Source organism: Equus caballus, chromosome 2 (genome assembly GCF_041296265.1).
Source record: "Equus caballus isolate H_3958 breed thoroughbred chromosome 2, TB-T2T, whole genome shotgun sequence".
Lineage (NCBI taxonomy): Eukaryota > Metazoa > Chordata > Mammalia > Perissodactyla > Equidae > Equus > Equus caballus.
The window spans coordinates 18,662,759-18,688,411 of NC_091685.1; the positions used below are offsets into that span (position 1 = coordinate 18,662,759).

Genomic DNA, 25,653 nt, shown 5'->3' on the forward strand with positions numbered 1-25,653 from the left:
GTCACTGCTCTTGGGTGTGATGGATGGTACAAGGTTACACTTGCGAGAACACATACAAACCCAGCTACTAAGGTGCTTGCTATGGACTGAATGTTTGTGTCCTCCCAAAATTCATATGTTGAAGCCCTGACCCCCAATGTAATGGTATTTGGAGGTGAGGCCCTTGGAAGGTAATTAGGTTTAGATGAGGTCATAAGAGTGGAGGCTCCATAACTATAAGGGATTAATGCCCTTATAAAAAGACGAAGAGACATGAGATCTCTTTCTCTTCATGCAGGCACCCAGGAAAGGTCACATGAGGACATAACCAGGAGGAGGGCCCTCACCAAGAACCCATGCCGGCACCTTGATCTCTGACTTCCATCCTCCAGAACTATGAGAAACAAAGGTTTGTTGTTTAAGCTACCCCGTCTATGGTATTTTGTTACAGCAGCTGAAACTAAGATGGTGCTACAATTAACCTGACTTGTCTCAAGATCATTAGAGATGAGGAAAAGTCTACATCAAAGCAGGATTACTCCACCCTTCTAAAGCATCAAAACCTCTCATACTCTGAGTCCCTCAAGAGCCATTTTGACTCAGCTGAGCAGACTTTTAATAAACAAACTGCCACTGACAGGGCCAAAATGCAGAGAAGTGAAAAATCCCATTTCATCACGCAAATGATTAGGAAGTTCTGGTTTAGGCTGTTAACAGCCTTGTCTCCAGGCCAATCTTCTTCTTTCCTAACATCCACTCTTACCTTTGGTTCACTGCCAAATACAGAGAAGGAAGCCTCAGTGTGCCCACTGAAGGATATGCCCAAACCAAGCAACAGGGAACCCCAAACTTCACAGCCCCTACCTGGAAGTGCAAAATAATGGTCCAGATCAGGCCCAGGGTCAGCTTGGGGTTGCCATCTGTGATATCATCATTGCGAATATTCACTAGTTTCACCTGAAAAAGAAACAAAAACTGGTCTCAGAGCTCTGTGACTTTTTCTTTTGATTTCAATTTTATAGATTTTCTTCGTTTACATACAGCTAAATTGATTTTTTTGGTGTACAGTTCTGAGTTTTAACACACATATGGATTCATCTAACTACCACCACAATCAGGATAACAGAACAGTTCCATCACCCCAAAAAGGTGACCTCGTCTTGCCCCTTTGTAGTCAAACCCCGTCCCTACCCCTAACTTCTGGCAACCAATGATCTGTTTCCAGTTTTGCTTTTGCCAGGATGTCCTATAAATGGAATCACACAGTATGTAATCTTTTGATATTGGCTTTTTCATTTGGCACAATGCCCTTGAGATCCCCACCCAAGCTGTGCATGTCTCAATAGTTTGCTGCTTCTTTTTTTAACTTTTTATATGACATGATACTTACTTTTTTTTTTGAGGAAGATTAGCCCTGAGCTAACATCTGCCACCAATCCTCCTCTTTTTGCTCAGGAAGACTGGCCCTGAGCTAACATCCATGCCCATCTCCCTCTATTTTATATGTGGGATGCCTGCCACAGCACGGCTTGACAAGCAGTGCATAGGTCTGCACCTGAGATCCAAGCTGGCAACCCCAGGCTGCCGAAGCGGAATGTGCGAACTTAACTGCAACACTACCAGCTGGCCCAGTTTGCTCCTCTTTACTGCTGAGTAGTATTCCACTGCATTGACATACTACACTATGTTTATCCATTCATCCATTGAAGGATATTTGGGTTGTTTCCAGTTTGGGGCAAGGATGAATAAAGCACCTATAATCACGTCCAGGTTTTCGTGTGAGCATATGCTTTCATTTTTCTAGGGTAAACTTCTAGGAGAGGGATTTCTGGGTCATATGGTATACGTTTAGCTTTATAAGAAACTGCCAAACTCTTTTTCAGCATGACGGTACCATTTTGCACTCGCACCAGCAAAGCAGCCTTGCAAGCACATGGTGTTGTGAGGTGCTCTTTTATTAAGTCATCACAGCCCTGACTTTTTCTTTCTTTCCCAAGGTTAAGAGAGAGAGATGCCTCTTCTCTCTCACCAGTCTTTGGCCTGCTCTTGCCTCCATTTTCCCTCCTTTGTCAGAGATATCCCCACTTGCTCATGCTTCCCACAGCATCTGCTTTACTCCTAAAACTTCATTTCAATAACACAATGTGCACAGACATACTGGCCCCCCAGCTCCCACCCCCTCTAGGGTGACCAAGTGTCCCCGAATGTTGGAAATTGAGGGGTTTCCTAGGACATGGGATTTTCAGTGCTGAAACCGAGAGTGGCCCAGGAAAACCCCCTATTTCCACCTCAACCCCTGTGAGCCTCTTCTCTCAGAACCTCAGAGTTCCTGTTCAGTTGTGGCAAACTGTGCTTGAGCTGCCGTCCCTTTATCTCTTCAATTAAACTGAAATCTGTGTGTCTTTAAAAAGCCCTAGTGACCTCAAACAGAAGCCTCACTTCTCCCTTACACTAACGGTGACTGGTACTATAGCCTGAATGCGTGTGTCCCTCCAAAACTCACACGTTAAATCCTAACACCCAATCTTATGGTATTTAGAGGCGAGGCATTTGGGGTGATTAGTTTATGAGAGTGGAGCTCTCAGGAAGGGATTAGTGCCGTTATAAAAGAGACCTCAGAGAGCTCCCTCGCTCCTTCCGTCATGTGAGGACACAGCTAAGAGACAGCCATGTCTGAACCAGGATCTCATCAGACACCAAATCTGCCTTGATCTGGACTTCCTAGCCTCCAGAACTATGAGAAATAAACTTGTGTTGTTTGTAAGCCATCTAGTCTATGGTATTTTTGTTATTGCAACCTGAGTGACTAAGCCATCTGGGCAAGTTCTTTTCCTTTTCTATATCTCAGTCTCATCTTCTGTGTATTGAGGGTGGGAAATGCTGCCCTTCCAGTCTGAGAATGTAGTTTTTCTAATCACGAACAACCCATAGTTGGCAGGTTGGCAGTATCAGCCAAGTCCATATTCCTCACTCCCACCTCTGTCAGCTTTCCCCTTTTATTCTGAAGTCTACCTCCGTTGGCCAAACCACCTTCCAATCACCACTACCCCTTTCCTTGATGACTTCAGCACCTAACTGCTATTATTCTCCTTTCCTACCTCAGCTTCTACCATCTTTCCTGGCAATTTTAACACTCCTCACAATGACCTAAGCATCACCCTATCTGCACAATTCGTCTGCCTTCTCAAATCTGATGACTCATTTTCACTCTACTCTAGATACCACACAGCAAGAACTGTCCTAGAGTTCTCCCTGCCCATCTCTGAGTCCATTGTTCTTACCTGCCCACACTTTCATTCTACCATAGTAACCACATCTCCTTTTGGTCCTTATGTAGACTTCTAGCTAATCAATTCTTCTCAATTTACCTTGTTCATTAAGACCCCCTCTGGCTTCCTCTAACTCCACACACAGACATTTCAATGCTGCTTTCTCCAGTATCCTAAACACTTCTCCTACCACTTTTCATTTGTCAATTTATTTCAACAAATATTTATTAAGTGCCAATTATGGACCATTCATTAAGACAGGAGAAGATAAAAAGGTTAAGAGCATATTCCCTGTCCTCACAGGGTGTATAGCGCATCAGAGCAAACAGAAAAACAAAAATAAAGTAATAAATGTTATATTAGAAGCAAACTGCTATGGAGCACACAGAAAGAGAATTTCCCAAGTTAATGAGAACTTCTGATAAGAGGGACAAAAATGAACTAACTCCAAAAATATGCATACCATTTAATGTCATCTTGACCCATGCTGTTGCCTGGCAACTGTAGCTATACCAAATATTTTCCATACAACCCTCTCTAATCAGATGAGCTCTCTGCCTCCCTCATCCATCTTCCTCTCCACCACAAACCATATCTGTATCTCTGTCCCTCCTTCCTTCCTTCTCCCTGTATATCAGAAAAAGAGGCATTTTTCTTTTCTTTTTGAAAGAAAAACCACACCAGCTGGGCTCTGGATCTCATTCCTCAGTCCCTGGACTTAGTTCCATCAGTTAGGAAGCAATGGGAGGAAGGATGGTGTGTAGAAAACAGCATGGAGAGTGGAAGAAGCATTAAACTACATGTCAGGAACCTGGGTTGAAGACCCAGCTCCTCTGTAACTCGTGTGATTTGGGGCAGGCCATTTCACCTGTCTAGATCTCAGTGTCCTTATCTGTAAAATAAAGAAACTGGACTATCAGATCTCTAAGGTATTTTCCAGGTCTAACGGTCTCTGACTCTGAACACTCCTCCTCACTCTCATTTTCAGTCTTCCTCTCTTCACTGGCTTCTCCTCCTATGTCTAAAAATGTTTTGCTGTCTTCCTTCCTCATCTAGAGAGGAAAAAACTTCTTTCCCCTTCTTACATCCAGGTCTACCACAATCTAAATACTTTTCTGCTCTATGAAGACTGTTCTCTTAAGTCACCAATGCTTAACAGCTAAGCCCCTTCCCTCCAGCCTGATGTGGCACCACCCCCTCATCTAGTTCTCATGATGACATAGCATTCTGGATTTCCCTCCTGCTGGGTGCTGTACCTCTCTTCCATCTTCTTTGCTGGTTTATTTCTCATCTTCCTTTTGACCTCCACCTAAGGTGTGTCCACAAGGTTCACTTTAGCAGCTTGCTCTTCTCTATTAACACTCGCCTCTCAGGGAGGCCACAAGGTCTATGTAAGGATGACCAAATGATTTGTCCAACCATAACACAATTGCTCACCAGCAAGCAAGACTCAGAACTGGGTCAGTCAGATTTTGCAACTACTGAGGGCTCACTAAGGGTACTGAGAACATTCCTAATGAGGGACCCAATGCCAACATGACCTGGCAGAATGGGAGCACATGGGATATTCTTACCTGTCGCTGCTTTAGGAAGTCCAGGGCAATCTGCACATTCTGCAGCCTATGAAAACGCATCCTGCCCTTTTCCCGGGGCTGCAAACAAACAAAAAAGGGACATTAATTTTAACTACACCAATTTACCCACACAGACCCCGTTCCTCTTTCTTTCCAAGGACTCAAAGACCACAAAGAAGTCCTCATGGTTGAAGCCAGGCGTGGGAGGATTACATAAAGCACTCCTCAACAGCAGGACCTGTGTGTGTTTCACCATGCTTTCTGAGACCTCCAAAATGCCTCGTTTACCCCTATGCATCCTGTGAACACACAGCATGTTTTGACTGCAAATGCTGGATCAGCGCTGCTGCTTCTCTACAGGTTCTTCGTAGCCACACGTGACAGAACTTGATTCTGGATGTGAGGTTAATGGGAACAAACACTTTGGCTCTATGGCTCCTAAACTCACAGTTAAGAGCTATTGTAAGGGAAGGGTGGAAAGTTCCAATTGCATACTGCACAGTAATGGACAGAGCCAATCTTACAGCAAACCTGGCAAAAGAAGCCAGAGGTAGCTAATTTTATCCTGGTTTTATGAGGAGTTACACATGCTCAATAAACAAGTGAAAAAAATCCAAAATGAGAGGCAAAAATCAGGAAGAAACCTATTTTCCAGGAAGGTAGATGTCAATGTAGGGAGGCTACCGTTTTCCTCAGTATGAAATATCCAGAGCAAACAAAATCTTGATGATGTACGGCTATTCAACATGATACTTTAAAGAAGGGTATTTTCTGCCAGGCACTCAATCCTGCATGTCATACAAGCTGCCAGAGAGAAGACCATCTCCATCCGGTGCCTCTAATGCCATGTCCACAGTTCAATTACTATCCATCCAAAAGTACATGAGATCTGTTTGCCCAACAAGTACATGCAGGGATGGCCAACTACCTCTGGAATGTTTTCTTGGGCTCACTTTCCAATGTTGCTTTTATTTTACCAAAACTGGGACTAAAACCTCCCTCACTAGATTATATCTAGTTCATTTGTAAGTGTCGAATTGGTACTAATTAAAGGTTGATAAAACATAAGGTTGCAGGCCAGCCCTGGTGGCCTAGTAGTTTGGTTTGGTGCGCTCCACTTTGGCAGGCTGGGTATGATTCCTGGGTGCGGACCTACACTACTCATCTGTTACTGGCCATGCTGTGGTGGAAGCTCACATACCAAAAAAAGAGGAAGATTGGAAGCGGATGTTAGCTCAGGGTAAATCTTCCTCAGTAAAAAAAAAAAAAAAGGAAATTTATTTTAAAAAAATTATATATATATGATTGCTCTGTTATAGGTGCTCGCACAGAGGAAACATTCCCCCAAGTTGAAATGGGCAAAAAGTAACCCAACACATGGAAAGATAAGGGTGGAAGCATCTCTTTGGCTGCCCCCCCAACACTTCTAAGCAACACTCCCAAACCAGGATAATCTATAGAGATGATGAGGCCTCTCTGGGATAACTTCCTGAGACAAAGGTTTAGGAAAACTCCTTTTAGCAAGAACCTCTTCTCAGCCATTTCAGCTAAACTAATTGTGAATATGGCTTAGAGGATGACAGAGCCTGTGAAGCTGAAGAGTCCATGGCAATCGGAAGGGAGATCAATGAGGTGAAAAGAGGACTTTAAGAGGACAGGGAATGGGGATATTGCCTAGTCCGTTTCTGGAGAAAAGTCATGGGCTATAATTTAGAGCCTGCAAGCAGGAAATGCCCCTCTTACACACGCTAATCTTTACTCCTATGCACTCTCCACCAAAAATAAGTACTCTTAAGAACATGCAAGTTAAATCTCTGCCCTCCACAGCAACTAGAGATATTATTGACCAAGGCAGAGTATCTTCCATGCAGTGAGTGATTTGCAAACAACAGGCTGTTTTGAAAACAAACGACATGGTGTGTGGTGAGAACCTAGAAGCTAGAGAGGTGGGGAGAGAGTACTAGTTAGTCTGGAGTGTGGAGCCATAAGCAACAAACTGTCATGCTGTCAACTAAACTTTCCACAATTCTGCAATCTGGACTCACACAACACAGCAAGGCCACCAGAAAGCTATGGGTCTCCAGGTCACAAAGGACTTGACACCTCCAAACACCACTATTCTTTTTGTGCCAACCATTCTCAGATAAGCAAAACAACTCCCACTCCAGGATCATCTACTATGGCAAGAGGCACAATTAGTTTTAACCACTTTCTTTGGGACCCAAATTCCCAGGTGGATAGGGAAAAAGGCAACTGGTAACTAAGCTACTTGGAGACCTAGAGAACCTCAGACTCTCTGATGGCCCTGCAGTGCCAGCTGGGAAGCTGGCATCCCCAGGAGGACCTACTACATCATCATCATCTTCCTCCTCCTGCTCCTCGCTGTTTGTATGGCGCCAGGAGGGCATGCTCACCAGACGGAGGGTCTTCAGCCCTGCTGGCTCCTTTGGTCACAAACCAAGGCAAAGAGATGACAGAGTAACAGGAAATTCACAACACAAAAATGAAAAGGAAATGAATGCAATGTTAAAAAAAAGAAAAAAGATTAAAATAAATATGAAAACACCCTTCCATTTCCAAAAAGATGCAAAATCAAATTAACACCCGAGTAGATGGTTATATTAAACTCTTCTTATATTGAAACACATCTTCAACTCTCGATGGTCACCTACCCTCTCTGCTTTTGTGAATCAACTAAAGGAGAAAGAGGTAATGAGAATAACCATGAAAGAGATATTTGGATGGTTTTTGGCGAAAAGATGATATCCCAAGAAGATCTCCATAAACACCTGTAGGCTTTTAAAAGTCAGGAAAAGAAACTAGATTGTGTACAAAACTAACCTGTTTTGTATGCAATGTCACCAAAAAGGATCACCTTTCAGTATAAAATCACTGTAAGTTCAAATATATCAGCCAAATTGCCCAAATATAATTCTGTGAGCACTGACCAGTCAAGTCCAGCACAGTGCAGGTGAAATTCTGATTACTTATGAGATTTATAAATGAGGGCCAGAGAAGATCTAGAATTCACCATGTACTGGCTGTGCTAATAAAAGTGTCTGTCAATTTTAGGCTACTAAAAATTACAAAATTAACTCTACTGTAAGGCAACAAAGATATGAAACCAAAACAAAGGGCCCAGGGGAAGCCAAGCCCCAATCCTCGAAGAAGTTGAATACTTAGGGATTGAAATCTAACGTGCCAAATTCTGTTCTTGAAACAAAAAAACAAGGACTAAGAATTCACCAGAGGCAGTAAGTGGGCTGGGCTTCCCAGATCACTCAAGCTGCGCACCTCTTCAGGTCTCTCTTTCTTTACAGATGTTTCCAATATTCAACTCCGGACTTTTCTAAATGAAAAGTATGTTGTCTATGACGCCAGAGACAGCAAGGAACTGCACAGGTTCACCTGCTTCTATTAGGCTCATATATGAAACAATGGGCCCACAAGTGAGGTTATTTTGATGCTACAAACAAAGCGAATTTAGAAACTATCACCTGACAAGCCAAGAGGCTCAGGCAGGATTTGCCCTTAGATATGTGGACATTTCTCACAAGCAATGTTTAATATGCTGTTAAGAGGGCCACACCTGTGGGGTCACTCAGTAGGAGAAGAGAGAAGCTCACCAGTTTGATGCCCGAGAGGACCTCCAGCAGAGAGATCAGGTTATGGCCATCCCGTAGATCTTCATAAAGATCATTGATGTGCTTGCGGACCTGTGCAAGAGAGTGAAACAGACTGCTTTTTATTCGATCTTGAATTATTTTATTATCTACACAAGACTCTCTGGTTCTAAGTAAACATGAATTAAAGAATTTGAAACTGGAAACAATAATAAAGTTCAGGAATTTTCAGGTCGGAGTACAATGCATGAAATTGAAATACTTACCGGAAATGTGTGTGTTTAGACTGAAGCCAGATCTATTACACACTGTAGCCAACTCTGAACAATAGCCTAGAAGTTTGGACCAGGAGATGGGGAGTCTTAATCATCCTGAAACACCTCAGGAATTACTAAGGACCAAAGTGTGATACAATTGCCAATGATGCACAGATGAGTCCAGCCAGAGGCAACTTTCCAGAGTGCTACAAAGAAAACTAAAATGCTAGGTACCCAGTGTTTCATACAGTTACCTCTAATGTAACCCCTCTCTTACCAAATATTTCTGAAGCAAATTTGAGGATTATTTTCTTTTTGGGAAAAAGAATTCCAATTTTATAACTGAAACTGTGGAAAAACAAATCTCTCTTTGGAAAAATGTGTAGTTAAAGTCAAACACTGTGCTAAATGCTTTACATGCCATCTCATACACCCCTCACATCTATAAGGCAGGTATTATTATCATTCTTATTTTGCACATGAGGAAACAAGGCACAAAGAGGTTAAGTAACTTGCCCAGGGTCACAAGTGGAAAAACTGGCCTCAGTTTGGTCTTGCTGATTTTGGTCTTGGTCATTAACTACTATACGTTTATCAGCCATAATCTCATTTGATCTATTTAATCCAAACAACTGCCCTGTACCATTTATTTATTACCCCTATTCCACAGGAGAAACCAAGGAAGCTGAGGCTTTGAGCAGTTAAGGTCATATAACTTTAGTAATTGGCAGTCAGTCTTCTGATTCATTCCAAGTCTAGTGACAACTTCATTGAGTTGACATTCACAACACTGAATTATAAGACTTGTGGAAATTATAAGGAAAAGATTCATTTTCAACATAAATAATTTTCTAGACAATAATAAAAATGGCTACTTTCAGAAACAGTGGACTTCTAATGACTGGAATTTTTCACGCAGAGATTAGGATATTGGGATTTCTACATTTGAGTGGAAAACTGAATTATAGTCCTTTCCAATTGTAATCATCAAGCATTCAAATTAGAATGAGAATCAGAAAAGATGAAGACAGGAAATATCTGGGAAGACTTCCTGGAAGAGAAAGGACTTGAAGAATTAGAGAATGTTTTTATAGAAAGAAGATGAGAAAACCTCACAAAACAAGGTATAGAGGCGGAAATATGCAAGGTATGTTTGTATGTGGCATGTGTGTAAGAAGGTGATGGGTAGATTACCCAACTGGAGAAAATGATTCATGAAGTGGACAATAGCATTCAAATATTGAAAGAATATTTCTTCAATTTTTTGTGCTATTCACGATGTACTGGCTATAGATATGACACATTTTTTAGTTTAATCTGCAATATTTACATTTTCTCCAACACTTTAACTCTAGACAATGAACAAAACAATACATTTAGCCCAGACTTGTAGCGTTTGTTGATTTCCATGGTGTAAACACTATCACCATGACCAATTTCAAGCTACTGATACAATATTACTAAATGCGATGGTGGGAAGAAATGCACAGTAGCATAGCATTATATAGTATTTCCATCAAGGAGATACAATAGATATAATTAACCTCAAGAGCATAGACAATAACAACATGTAGTAAAATAATCATGAAGTGATGAGTTTTGAGTATTAACTTTATTTTAAATATAATTTATTTAATTGTAACTTTATATGATTTAATTTTTAATAATGGCTGTGATTAGCAAGCAGCTCACAAATTCCCCAAAATTTAATATTTGGCTCTCGTGAGCCCATGTAAACTGGCTCCAGCACACCAGTGGCTCCAAGATTTCAAGACCTCTTCCTCAAATGGGTTCAAGGCTTCAAGCCTGGGGCCTGGAACAACCACAGTGCACCATTAACAGAAATAAGCAGGGGCCGGCCCGGTGGCACAGCGGTTAAGTGTGCACATTCCATTTTGGCGGCCTGGGGTTTGCTGCTTCGGATCCCGGGTGCGGAGATGGCACAGCTTGGCAAGCCATGCTGTGGTAGGCATCCCATGTATAAAGCAGAGGAAGATGGGCACAGATGGTAGCTCAGGGCCAGTCTTCCTCAGCAAAAAGAGGAGGATTAGCAGCAGTTAGCTCAGGGCTAATCTTCCTCACAAAAAAAAAAAAAAAAGAAGGAAAGAAGCAGGTCATGAGGGGTGTAAAGGGAGTGGATTTGATAAGTTCAGTTTTAAATATGTTGAATTTAAAATGGCAGCAAAGGAACTACAAATGGAAATGTTCTTGAACCAGCTGGAAATATTAGCATTCAATTCAGGTCAGCTGAGAATTTAAGTTTAGAAGTCATGTGCACAGAGGTGCTAGCTAGAGACATGGGAAATGTTGGGCTTTCTGGGTTAGGGGCAAGAAGAGCAGAGCGCTAAGGACTGAGCCTGGGGGAATAGCCTAAATTAGAAGGCAGGAGATGGAAAAGCAATCAACAAAGGACGGGGTGGGGGGGGGGCAGGGGGGGTGCACAGGGAAGCAGTGAGAAAGGGACGCAAAAAAAGCAAGAAAGCCTAAATCAAGGAAGGGATGGTCCCAGTATCTAATGCTACACGACAAGGAGGATGAGGGCTAACAAAAGGTTTTCTAATTTTCCGACAAAGAAGAATGTGTTTTTTGTGAGAATAATTTTCTAGAGAGAGGTGGAATGAAAATCAGATTATAAATGAATGGGAGGTAAAAGAAAAAAAGTCAAAAAGGGTCAGCCTGATGGCACAGCAGTTAAGTTCGCACAATCCACTTTGGCGGCCCAGGGTCTGCTGGTTCGGATCCTGGGTGTGGACCTACGCACTGCTTGTCAAGCCATGCCATGGCAGGTGTCCCACATATAAAGCTGAGGAAGATGGGCACAGATGTTAGCTCAGGGCCAGTGTTCCTCAAAAAGAAAAAGTCTCAAGAGAGTATTTGGGGTTGGCCCCATGGCCAAGTGGTTACGTTCGCGCACTCCACTTTGACAGCCCAGGGTTTCGCAGGTCTGGATCCTGGGCGCGGACATGGTACTGCTCATCAGGCCATGCTGAGGCGGCATCCCACATGCCACAACTAGAAGGACCCACAACTAGAATGTACAACTATGTGCTGGGGGGATTTGGGGAGAAAAAGCAGGGGGAAAAAAAGAAGAGACAACAATAAGGGATTTATTTTTGATAACTAAGACCTGAACACAGGGTATAAAAATTGAGAGTGGGCATCGAATAATTATTTAAATAAATTATAGCAGGGTTGAGGACCAAGTGAGATCATATTATCAACAGGATGCTAAACATCACAGAATACTGAAAAGAAAAAGCAGGCACTCTGAAATGTAAAGTTAATTTCACATCATGGCCCCAGTATCTCTTCGTGAAAATTCCAGTTACACTTTATACCTGTGAATAGCAAAATTCAACCATTTTACAAGAAACTTTGATGAAAACTAGCTTATTATGTCTCTCAGTCTTTGTCTGACTATAATAACAAAATAACTATGAAAACCAGCAGAGAGATATAGTCAGAGGTAATGGGGAAGGGGAGTGTACTCAGGTTTTGTCCCTGGAGTATTTGCAACAACAGAGAACAGTGGTCTGTTTCTGACGCACATTGGACACAGCTCTGCCTAGAGAAGGAAAAAGAACTAGCTAACATTTACTAGTGCTTCTATGTCAGAAATTTTTCAGATGCAGAGATGGGATTTGAAGGGCTCCATTAACATCCCAATATCACACAGCTAATAAATGACCAGGTCAATCAAATCTAGGTCTGCCCCATTCTATAGTCTTCACCTCTTCTGCACATACCAGGTTACTTCTTGAAAGTTTTCCACAAATCTCTTGAGAAAAAGTCCAGTGGAGCAAGCACCAGAAGTTTTGGAGGCAGCCAAGTGAAGCCAAGAGTGCTCAGGAATCATAAATACGTATGTTTCTTTCCAAGAAATAATCATTCTACTCTGTCAACAAATAAGATGAGTGAAAAATTTCAACCATCCAGGTCCTTGCCTGCCTGCAGACCCTGTGAAAATCACTGTCAAAATTAGTGAATGTGTCCAAAGAATATATACAAATGGCTAACAAACTCATGAAAAGATGCTCAATATCATTAGCCATAAGGAAAATATAAATCAAAAAAAACAGTGAGATACCACTTCACACCCACTAGGATGGCTACAATCAAAAAGATAGGTAATAAGCTTTGGTGGGGATGTAGAGAAACTGGAACCCTCATACACTGCTCGTGGGAATGAAAATGGTACAGCTGCTTTGGAAAATGGTCTGACAGTTCCCCAAAAGGCAAAACACAAGTTACCATATGACTCAGTAATTTTACTCCCAGGTATATACCCAAGAGAGATGAAAACACGTCCAGAAAAAAACTTATACATTTTTGAAAGAATGAATGTTCAGAGTAGCATTCATTGTTCATAGCAGCAAAAAAGTAAAAATAACCCAAATGTCTATCAATTAACAAATGGGTAAACAAAATGTGGTATCTAAGGATTTATAAGAATTTATAACATGGATGAGCCTTGAAAACATTATGGTAGGTGAAAGAAGCCAGTGACAAAGGAAAGGACCACATATTGTACGATTCCATTTATATGAGATACAATAGGCAAATCTGGAGAGACAGAAAGTAGATTGGTGGTTGCCTAGACCTGCGGGAGGATATGCAGAGATCATGGGTGATGACTAAAGGGTACAGGGTCTCTTTTTGGGGTGATGAAAATGTTCTAAAATTAGTTATGGTGATGGTTGCACAACTCTGTGAATATACTAAAAGCCACTGAATCGTATACTTTAAATGGGTGAATTGCATGATATGTGAATTAAATCTCAAAAAAGCTATTTTTAAAAATTAATGAATGACTACATTTTCAGAGACCAAGCCCATCCTAACCCAGGCCAACCCTCCCTAACTGCCACGCATTAATAAGCCAAGGAAATTCTGCTCTCCCAATTTTTTAAAGCTTGGCCCGAAGTTATGAAAAAATAAACAGCTTCCTTCAACTTCTGAGTGGCTTTAGCAAAGGGAATAAATTGCACTTAAGTGCTTAGACTCAGACTCTGAGCCCGAAGGGATTTTAATGATTACTTAACTCTAACACTCTCAGTTTACAGATGAGAAAAGCATTGCCCAGAGAAGTTAAATAACCTGTTAGATCATTTAGCTGAGAACTGTCAGACCACTGTCTTCCGACTCCAAATTCAGTGCTCTTTCTCTTCACAAGGCTTCCATAATGCTTGAATAGTCGATATGACATATTATCAACATTATGAAATTATAAGAGGAACCCCCCACAAAAGAACCAAGGATTATCATGTACCATTCTTTGATACCTGTAAAAAAACCTGATCTAGCAAAGCTTTCTTCTGAAACTATTAAAAGAAAACATAAACAGCTCAGTTTCCTTGATCCAAGCTACATTGAAGAGCAATAAACAGGTCTAAGGAGAAAGTTTTAAAGTGAAGAGTATGTTATTTATTCTCATCTACACTTATTAAAAGATACAAGGAAATTGAGAGCAAGCCTCGTAACTTCGGATGGATTTCTGAATTTATATATTTCTCAACTATAAGAGGGAAATTCCACATTGATTTGATGGCCAAATTTATCATCGAGGAAAAGCCTAATACTAAAAAACAGATTAGAGTTGGCCTAGACTTTTCACTCGGGAAAGAACTGCTCAAACGCAGGGAATAAGAGTAGAGGCTGGGAATCCCTGCTGGATAAAGCAGAGTGAAAGAGGGAAGCAAAGCGTGAGGCTCTTTGCCGTTAAGAATTCTCTTGTCTCTCTGATTTGAGAATTCCTTATGTTTTGAAGAATCTAACAGTGGTACCAGCCAAACTTGATTAACAAAGATTCCCTGAGGATGACTAAAATCCACAAAGGGTAATTTTACTTAATAGGCAGGCACTTATGCATGCATAGGGAGTAGACAATGAAAGCCCAAATGTAGGCTCAAAACTTTGTGGGGATTGAGATGTGTTTAGAGTGAAATCAAGCCCTGAAAACTCAGGTCCAGGCAGAGAAAGCTATGAACCATCACCATATGGTCACACTTGGACAACAAAGACAACGCTCCTCTCCTCTGCGTCTAACCAGCACTACTTTGTCAACCTTAAATTAAACTCCACTGCCAGGCTCCTCCTGACCTTTCCCACAGACAAGAATAAGCAAAGAGGTGTAAAAGTCCACAGTGTTTAGGGAGCAGTGAGTTGTGTCATGTGGCTCAGCAGAGACGGCACAGCGGAGATGGCACAGGGGAGAGTGCCTGGAATCAGCAGAGCTATCTAGTACCCCGTGTGCAATCAGAGAACCTCAGACAGACAAAAATTGAGAACATTAGTAAAAATTTGGAGTTTGAAAACTTTTGCTGGGTTATCTGAAATTCTTAACTAAAATTCCAGGAAGGCCAGTGATTCTAGATTACACACATGAATAAAAATGGGAAGAGCTATTCCATATGCTAGATTAAATATTGGCCTTTCCCTTCTACCTATTAACCTCTGAAGGCAATAGGAACTGACCAGAAAAGGCATTTTTCCTCCTTCTCAGGAGCTCATGTTCTCAGTTCTATCTAATCCTCTCATCCTTTCTTGAAGTTCTCTTTGGGGAGATATACTTTATCAGCTACCAGGACCTAGAGATATGGCAAGGATAATTTAAATAAAACCTCATTTAAAACTCTAGATTTTTCTTTTTGATAGTTCTGGCATATAAGCAGAACTCTTGGGTTTATAGGTTTGCATTCTAAATTAAGTTATTTATATATTTCAGAAGCTTACATTCTTAACAAGTCTCCTTTAAGACTGGACCAATACTGTTCTTAAATAACACAGAGAAATTAATTTGCTTATTCCAGAACAAATTGTTTCCCAAAGAGATATTTGGGAATCCAAGAGATTCTAGGTTAACTAAATCTAGAACTTGAGAGGCTTGGTTGTTTTGTTCTTATATCAGTCTGCCTGCCAATGGCAACATGAATCTGGGTGTACTTGGGAAACAAAATGAAGGATGCTTGAGTTATAAAAACAACTCTCGAGCCCTAAGTCTCAGCCCAAAGTTCAAAGAATTCCAGCGTGGAGCAATGATTCTGATTAGCAGTGAATCTCTCTCTGAAATATCCCAAGATGAGAAAATGCTGTTGGAATTGTAAGGCTGAGGGCTGGAGAAGAGATGAAAAATAGCCAGGGATTTAAGTAAAGCTCTGGCTGGCCTCCAATTTCTAACAATGCTATGATGTGTTTGTCTAGTTTCTCCCTCCCTGGGCCTCCTGTCATCACACAGCACTGAGGCAGAGGTCCAACAGGCAACATCAGCTACAAATGAACAGCAGGGAACCACGGCACTTATATTCAACTACAAAGTTTAGGGAGACAAGCTTGAGGCAGGAAAAAGTCAGTTCTTCCATTGTCAGAGATGAAGTATGAAAGCAGAATGAGTTGGGGACATATTTAGTAGAAAGAACAAGTAATTTTGGTCAGAAGGCTCATGACTTATCCTTAGCCCCATTCTTCACTAGCTATATGATCTTGGGAAAGTCACTTCATCCTTCTAATTCTCAATTTCCTTAGTTGTGAAAATTGAGAGGATAAAATACCTTTATCTCCTTCAGGGTTATTAGAAGGATCAAGTCAGATAAGAACGTGCTTTGTAAGCTATAAAGCACTACCGAAATATTATTTACTCACGGGAACAAACACCTATATTGGATACTTCTCGTGTCCCGGGTGCAGGACTTCATACGACAGTAGCACAATACGGTCCTAGCCCTCGATGAGCAGGAGACTAATGTGTGAACACACAAGGCATCTCTTCAAAGTGGTATGGAACAGAGGTAGAGTTGCAATTTATTTAGTCTGAGGAATGGAGGTCAGAGGGTCAGAAACTGGAGCTGGGCCTTGAGAGGTTGAGTGGGTAATGGCCAGGCAGAGAAGGTCAGTACATGCATTCTAGGGAAAGAGAAATTAATAAGCAAAGAAGTGTGAAAGTACACAGTATTTAGGGAACAGTGAGTTGTTTCATGTGGCTACAGCACAGGCTACACAGGGGAGAATGCCTGGAAACGAAGCTGGACAGGTTGGAACCACGTTGTGAAGGGCTCTGAATCATGACAGAGTTACAGGTCATCAAACTAGAGGCAACTGGTACACACTAAAGGAATTGGAGAACAGCAGATTTTTTCTCCTTGTCTCTCCCCCTTCCTTCTTTGTCTTGATACTAAAAAAATAAGACACAATACCTGCCTTCAAGTTACAATCTAGCAGAAAGATAAATGCTATAGGTGTTATAACAGAAGGACATAAGGAGTACAGTGAGGGCACAAAGAAAAGGGCTGTCAATTCCTTTATGGGAGAGTCAGAAAAATATTTATTGAGGAGGTGTTAAGTCGGTGTTATCCAGGCAGAACAGAGTTGTGGAAGGTATTCCAAGCAGAGGGAACAGGATGAGCAAAGATACAGAGTCATAAAATAGCAGGGCACATAGTTCAGCAAGAGCTTAAGGTATGAGGGGAATTTGACACTAGGAGCCTGGAAAGGTAGGCAGAAGCCAGGGCCAGTACTGCAAAAGTTAAGAGCACAGGTTCTAGACTTCAGGTTGCCTGAATTCAAAAATTTCAGTTCTGCCTCTTTCTAGTTGTGTGATTTTGAACAGGTTACTTAACCTCTCTAAACCTCATATTCCTCACTGATAAGATGGGAATATTAACAGAATCTACAGCATAAGGTTTAAATGAGATAAGATAAATGAAGGATTAAATGAGATAACCCATGTAAAAGACTTAGTACAGAATGTCTGATTTATAGTTAGTACTCAACAAACTATTATTACTATTATCATTATCATTGCTATTATAGAAAACTTTATTAGGAAGCTATCATAGTGGTCAAGGCAAGGGATGAAGAGACCCTGGACTAGAACAGAGGTAATGGGGATGGAGAAGAGAAGTCAGATGCAAGCATCTTTCTGAGTTGAAAGTGATTGATTGGAGTTGGTGACAAGGGAGACATGATGGGCAGGATTGAATATAGTGTGATTCTAGATTCCTAACTTGGACAGGTAGGTACGTGAGTGAAAATATTTGGCAATTTGGGATGTGTTGAATATAGGATATGTCTGGGTAACATCCAGATGAACATGTCAAGTACACTGTGAGATGTACAGGTCTTTGGCTTAGGAAATACAGGAAAAGTGTCTATTAATTACCTCCCCATCCATATGTTGTAGTTTGAAAACTGCCCTCACCTGCAGTCCCATTAAACACGTGGCCCTAAGGAGCCATGTTTGATTTATATAACCATCTCTGTGGCCACAGTTTACTGAACTACATATGGACACCTGACCTATGCAGAAAAAGAAAACTCCAGCCAATCAGATTTTTTGTGTTTGTGTATTCAGAATCGTGTAGCCACAGGGGTTTACATCAGCACATGAGGCATAGCCACCACGGCTCACACACAAACAATGGGAGAAATGCAGAGAAATGAATGTAGGAGACATATAGAAATAAATAAAAATTAAGGACTACAAGGCCTCATAAAAACGGAAGGGGAGAGCAGCTGCCTGGTAACATTTAGTGTTCATAAAGCCCAGCTGCATCCAGACAGCAGATGCTGTGAGATCACCCTGTACCCTTTTCTACTCGTGCTTCCTTGCATTCCATGCAACCAGGCGATCCCTGTGACTAACACAGGCGAGACGGCCAAAGGAAAATAGAGAGAACAAAACCAGAAAATGGCCAAGGTTAGGAGCCTGGGGAACATCAACATGGAGGAGTCAGAGGAAGAAAAGCCAGTGAAAGACACAGGGAAAAGGCATAGAGGGAAGAGGTAATTCAGGAAAAGCAGCATCCTAGGAGCCAATGTAAGAGAGAGTTTTAAGGAGAAGTAGGTTAGTCAACAGTCTCAAGTGCAGGGGTTGGCCCCATGGCCTAGTGGTTAAGTTCCACATGCTCTACTTCGGTGGCATGGGTTCAGTTCCCGGGCATGGACTACATCACTCTTCAGCAGCCACGCACTGGTGGTGACCCACATACAAAGCAGGAAGATTCGCATGAATGTTAGCTCAGGGCAAATCTTCCTCAGCAAAACAAAACAAAACAAAACAAAAAACAGCATCAACTGCTACAGAGAAATCAAATAAGAAGAAAATAAAACTAAGTTACTGGATATGGCAATTAAAAGGTCACTGGAGACCTTTCCCAGAGCAGTTATCATTATAACTCAAAATTATTTGAATTAATCGAGTAATTATTACATAATATTCAAAAACTTTGTTTTCAAAACTTGACTGCTACATTAGTCATACTATTCATCCTTAGGTTGGTCTTTAACATGCCTCTGCCTTGGTTTCTCCTACATTTAAAAATAATAATAAAATCTCCCCCAAACCCTGGCCATTCTGGAAGTGCTCTGTATCTTAAACTGCATGGTAGTTATACACGTATATACACACATAAAAATTCATTAAACTAAACATTTAAGTTTCATGTACTTTAAGAGACAGAGGGAACAAAATCCCCTCTGCGCCATCCTTACAAACTAATCAGATTGAAAAATTTAAAAAAGGGGCTTTTAAATATTGTAAAGCTAGGAGCAAAGCATTCTTTGAATCCCAGAAATCACCCCATGGTATCCTCAACCTCAGCCTTCTGGGGTAATGGCATGTATTACTGCCCTTGCCAAGAAATTGATTAGTAAAAGTTTCCACACTGTTATGACTATATTCATTAAAAAAAAAAGAAGAAGAAAGAAAAAGTCATGTGTATCTCTACCGACCCAAGCACATGGCAAGCAATCTAAACTATCTGAGAGAAGGGACTGATAGATTCAGACTAATACAGCCAGAGGTGCCAGCGTAGCGTCTATGAAGGAGTCCTACCTTCATCAGGTGCTTGTTGACCCACTTGGTGAACGTCTTCTTTTGAACGCGGTCCCGTTCATCTGTAAAGGAAACACACAGAAGGCACTGGCTTAGCACTATCCGGGCAACAAGTTCCTATACTGCTGCCTTGCCCACACCCCAGCTTCTCCAGGATGGTAGAGGCAGCACAGAACTGTGAGACAGCGTCTTATTGTGGGGAAGGTTGGCCTGCCTGAACTTCCTCTTCTATTCTGACCATGTTGTCACTTTACAGGTTAGACAGAATCACATGCCTCAAAAATCATGCCATGGCAAGGTCTCCTTAGCATCATAATTCTCTGGGGAGCAAAGTGATACCCTCCTCCACAGCAAGCTCCAAAAACTCAAAGCTGTAAATACCACCAACAGAAGGGGTGGAGTGGCCTTGGGATTTGGGACGCTCATATTGCAGTGGGTAAATCTCACTCTTCATACACCAATCTTCCTGATCAATGCTCTACTCCCACCCTTTCCTATCCTAGGACTTCCTTCATTCCAATTTTCTCACCAGCCATTACCAACCAGCCAAACTCGCAAAGCTGACCAGTTTATCCTCACTGCACATCTCCTTCCTCCCTCCCTTCCTTCTCCCAAGTCTCAGAGAGCCGCCATTTCTTTGTAGGCAAACTCTCCTTCATTCTCAGTTTTGTTCACCTCTTTAACAGAAACGTGACTGTCAATACTTGACAATAACTGCTCCACAGAGGCCTGTCCTGCAGAAGATTCATTTTCTCCCACAACTGCCAATTCCCCAGAGCCACTTCCACACCACTGATCCATCAGCCCCACTCCTCTGCTGTTTGAAGCCCATTCTATCCCCTATACCATCTTCTTCCAATCAACCTCACCATCATCAACCATTCCCTGCTGTCTGCCCCCCTCCACATGGCAGAACTACCTTAACCTTCCCTGACAACTTGGTTCACATTTATCCTCTCCACTTGTATCCTCCGGCATCATCCTCTAATTACTTCAACATATATGCTGACAATATATCTGACCTTACTTGGCTCCACTGACCTCCATCTCCAATTCGTATCTGGCCACCACACTACCACATGCTGGGCCTCATTCCTTCTCCAAACACACCTACTTAGCAGTCATCTTTATCAGTCTCTCATACCTCCTAATAATTCTCAACTTTCAATCACTACTCCATTCTTATTTTACTCTATTTATTAAGGACATCTGAGATTACCCTAGTCTATTTTAGATAACATGATTAGGCAGTTCAAGGCTGCCATCACTAATACCCCAGGGACTCTCACCCGCCTAACCTTCTACTATTACATTCACCATGACAGTCTCTAAACCTGAATTACCACCACTGGTAATTTTTCTCCAAGTAGTAGCACATTTAAGAAAGTGGCAGAATTATATAAATCTAGTTCATTAGTAATTCATACAAACTTCACTTAGGTTTCTCTCCCTCATGCCCAGTTACTCTCTTCTTACTGATTCTCTAGTAAAAGCCACATAAGTACCATTCCAAACAATGCCAACACTCTCTCTCCACTTCCAGGTGAATGCACTGTATCTACTTACTTTTCTGGGTTGATAGCCATTCAGTAAGCACTCCCTCATCTGTGTCTCTGGTCTTATTTTCCCATTCTTTTTAGCCTTGAATCCTTTCCTGTTTTGCAAGGAACAATTATCTCTTCTTGCTATAGACCACAGAATTTAGGAATTAGAATGGACCTTAGAAGTTATCTCCTCTAATTGCCTGCTGATACACCAATCCCTTCAACAACAAAGAATCATGTATTCAGAGTTGAAAGGCCTGCCAAAACTTGCACATGTTTACAATATTCTCGACACTTAAAACTTAGAGAATTTACTACTTCATAAGGTAACACCAATTTAATAGTTCCATAAAGTGTCATAATCTGCTTCCTTGTAAATTCTGCCTACTGGCTCTCATTTGGTACTGTTAGAAGTTTTTTTAAAGTCTAACCTATTTAAAGTCACTTAATAGAGTCCTGTATGTATTTGAAGCCAGGATTTTTATTAGATTTGACCACTGTCATTTCAACATATTTTGATGTTTTGATCTTTTTAGACGCTGATTCAGTTATTTAATATCTTCATCATCCTTTTCAAACCTGTCATCTGCAGACTGAATCAGAATCAGCTTGCAAGTACAGTCTTATCTAAATCACTGACACTTTGCTCATACTATTTCTGTTCTCTTCACGATATGCTACTCTTTTCCTCTCTATGTCTCCAAATGCTATTTATTCTTTAAAATCCAGCTCATTTATTCACTCGTTTATTCTTTGAATAAATCTTTATTAAGGACCTGGCTGCTTAGAACAGCCTGTGTTACACAAAGTCACAGTCCCTACCCTTTAAAAGAGATGACAGCCCAGCACAAAAGAGCAATAACTTCAATGCAGTTTGATAAGTGCTATAACAGAGGTAAGCATAGAGTACCCAAAAACATTAGAGAAATGGTTACGCCTACCTGAGTAGGGGAGGGAAACAGGGGAGGTTACTGAAAGTTTCCAGATGAGTGACTCTAACTAACGTTAAAAGATGAGTAGAAGTTAGCCAGGAAGAGAAGGGAAGGCACGAAGTTATTACATGAAGTTTCATCTAATGCAAATCCATGGAGAAAAGACGGAGCTTATGTTCAGAGACCTGCACAGAATTAAGGATGTGTATTAGGTAATGGTGAGACTCGATAGGATGTTAGGGCTAAATCATGACCTTCCAGGACAAGCTGAGTTCAAACTTTATTGTCACGAAAATGGTAAGGGGAAGGAAAGGGGAAGCACTGAAAGATTTTAAATAGGAGAACGACATGATCAGATTTGTGTTTAAGAAAAATTAGTCTGGCAGCCTTTCCTGACAATTCCAGTTTTCAATAGTCTCTTTGTTGTCCAAATTTTTATGGTACTTACCAAGTTAATCACTCAATTAGCACTTATATAATTGTATAGAGTTCTGAACTTTTAATACACTTAATTCTTACATCACTAATGAGATCATTAACTCCTTAAGAAACTATGCTTTATTTTTTTGTATCTCCCACAGCTTCTAATAGCTAAAACTCTACATAATAAGACATAAAACTAAAACAAAAACTTTCTTGATTGGCCCATATATGATTAGAGAAGACTGGCTAAAGAAATATACAGAATAAATCAGAACCAAGTTACCTATAAGAAAACAGTCCAACATGTAAAAGCCTCAACACCCCAATAAGCATCACCTGTGTGCTGGGACATGCAGACACGATGGAAAAACAAAATTAAAGCTAACTAAAAATTCTGACCACCACATTTTCACCAACACCAGGCCCACTCTGCTTCCCTATGTTTATTACCTTCATAACCAAGAATAGTCTGTTTCTAGTTTTACAAAATTCTCACTCTGAAGACACAAGTTTCCTATTTTTCTTTTTAGAATTTCTTTTATTATAAAAATTACATGTCGGGGCTGGCCCCGTGGCCGAGTGGTTAAGTTCGTGCTCTCCGCTGCAGGCGGCCCAGTGTTTCGTCGGTTCGAATCCTGGGCGCGGACATGGCACTGCTCGTCAGACCACGCTGAAGCAGCGTCCCACATGCCACAACTAGAGGAACCCACAACGAAGAATACACAACTATGTACCGGGGGGCTTTGGGGAGAAAAAGGAAAAAATAAAATCCTTAAAAAAAAAAAAAATTACATGTGTTTGCTATAACAGGTTAAACAATACATAGATGGAAAGGGAAAAAGTTAATAAATTTCTCTTTAAACTAATCAATATTTTAACGAAGAGGTGCAATTCATGTGATTTCTTTTTAGTCCACTGTCTCATCTATTTTAGACCTGAAGATGTGAGTAGCACAATTGAGTCTTTTTAATTTTACCATGCATAAGTTACTCTGCTTACCTACCAATCCCTTCCATGAGGAAAATGCACTAGGGAAGCCTGATGGTCTCATATCAGTCTTGCTTCCAATAGCTAAGAAACTGACTTTCAGTTCAGGTGGAAGAGGTTTAAGTACTGAATATAATTACTAAGGGCAACATGATTACAAGCGCTTCCCAAGACCAGCCAGCATGCTTAGTGCTGAGCTGTCCGTTCCTCAGAAAAGGGCTTTATAGAACAACTTTGCCTCAAAGCTGGAGGATCCTTTTTTAGGATTCTATGTTGCAGACCCATCAATTACATGAAAGTTCTTTCCTAATTTAAGCATCACGACAAGAGGATATTGCAGCACATAGAGTTTAAGATCTTAATATTTTAGCAAGGAAATTCATCGGGGAAGCCAAAGAGCAACTCTATTACACAGACCTTCAGAATGCTCCAAACAGCTCAGACTTTCAAACTTTTTAATAAGTTTCTGGTTTGGTCCCCTACGTATAAATCCTGAATTTAATTCCAGCCCAGCAAAGATCTTTGTACCTAACCCTGGAGGTAGAATTTTCAGAAGGCACCTTACAAGAGAGGAAAATAGTCAAAGAAAAGGTGATATTCCTTTTGATGCTTTTTATAAACTCAGCTGCACCAAAGGCTATGAAGTGACAATGGAGAACCCAACTGCTCACTGGGAAATTCTTAGATTGAACATATTGAGGCACCAATTAATCATGTGGGGGTTACTTAATTAGAAGGATTTAATACTTGTTTCCAACTATATTAAGACCACTACAGGCAACCGAGCTACCAATATCTACCCTAATTTTTTTTATTTTAGTTTCACTGGCAGAGATGTCCCTCTCTGTAAATGAGGCAAGTCCTTCCATCTAAACTCTGAATCCACTTTCTCACCTCTTACTCCCCCACATGACCTGGCTTCCAGCCCCCAAATTGACTGAAACTGCTCTCCCCACATTCACCTAATCGCCAGCCCAGAAGACACTGCTGATCATTCCTTCTCACCTTTTAAATCCACTCTCCCTCTTGAATCTGAGACTCCATTCTACCCTGATTTTCCTCCTTCCTCTTTGGTTGTTCTTTCTCCTCTGTTCACTTCTTAAATGTTTGCTCATCCTTAGCCCTCTTTCCTTTTCATTCTGTATTACGGGTTCATAAGATATCCATGGACCCAAGGGTCTGTAGACGGGTTTGGAGAGGGGGTGTTGGGAACCACCTAAAACTGCATGAAAAATTTTGAGTGTTATGTACATAGTGGGAGAAAAAATAAAAATCATAGCTTTTCAAAAAAAAAGTTAAGAAGAGCCGTTCTCTATACTCTCCCAGAATGATTTAATCTCCTCCCATGGTTTCAACTACAACCTATACTCTGATAATTTCTAAATCCATATCTTTAGTTCAAGGCTTTATTCTAAATACCACTCTCATATGTCCAATTGCCTCTTAAAAATTTCATGCTCACCTCACACTCACCTTGCTGAAAACTGAACTCTTCTTTTTCCCCTGCTTCTAAAAGGTTTCCCTGCTATAATCCATTATGGACTGAATGTTTGTGTCCCCCTCAGTATTCATATATTGAAATCCTAACCCCCACCATGCTAGTAACAGAAGGTGAGGCCTTTGGGAGATGATTAGGTCATGACAGTGGAGCCCTGATGAACAGGATTAGTGTCCTTATAAAAGGGACCTCAGAGAGCTCTCTTGCTCTCTTTCTTCCATGAGAGGGTACAGTGAGAAGACAGCTGTCTATGAACCAGGAAGAGGGCTCTCACTAGACACCAAATCTGCAGCTGCCTTAATCTTGGACTTGCAGCTTCCAGAACTGTGAGAAATAAATGTTTGCTGTTTACGCCATCCAGTCTAAGGTTTTACTATAGCAGCCCAAACTGACTAAGATGACATCCTTTTCAATGCTGCCAAAAATCCTTCTGACAAGACTGATCTTGTTACTATCCACCTTAAAATCCTTCAGTGACTCCTTATCCTCCTAATAATATTAATAGTTAATATTTATTGGGCACCTACTTTTGTGCTAAGTACCTTACATATATTATTTCTAATGCTCAACAACCCTGAAAGATAGGTATTATTGTACTAGAAAGATAAAGCCCGAGAGGTTAAGTAACTTGCCTGAGATCACAAGGTAGGTAATGAAGTCAAATTTCAACTCATCTCCACTGGATTCCAAAGCCTGATGCCTCCATTCAGGATAATATTCAAACTTTTTAGCTGGGGAT

The 25,653-nt window shown here is 41.1% G+C and overlaps 1 protein-coding gene across 21 annotated transcripts in view; it reads right to left on the minus strand.

Annotated features, from left to right (window-relative positions):
* Positions 1-25,653, minus strand: part of MACF1 (microtubule actin crosslinking factor 1) — a 323,887-nt gene that overhangs the window by 181,232 nt on the left and 117,002 nt on the right. For 15 of the 21 annotated variants that reach the window (XM_070260384.1, XM_070260383.1, XM_070260398.1 and 12 more), the window contains 4 exons: positions 19,531-19,592; positions 8,449-8,538; positions 4,823-4,900; positions 844-936 (listed from right to left, as the gene is read on the minus strand). In XM_070260384.1, the coding sequence (XP_070116485.1) occupies positions 844-936; positions 4,823-4,900; positions 8,449-8,538; positions 19,531-19,592 (323 nt within the window). Of the gene's footprint in view, positions 1-843; positions 937-4,822; positions 4,901-7,170; positions 7,267-8,448; positions 8,539-19,530; positions 19,593-25,653 lie in introns of all 21 variants that reach the window. The other 6 variants (XM_070260380.1, XM_070260399.1, XM_070260400.1 and 3 more) reach the window with 1 other exon arrangement.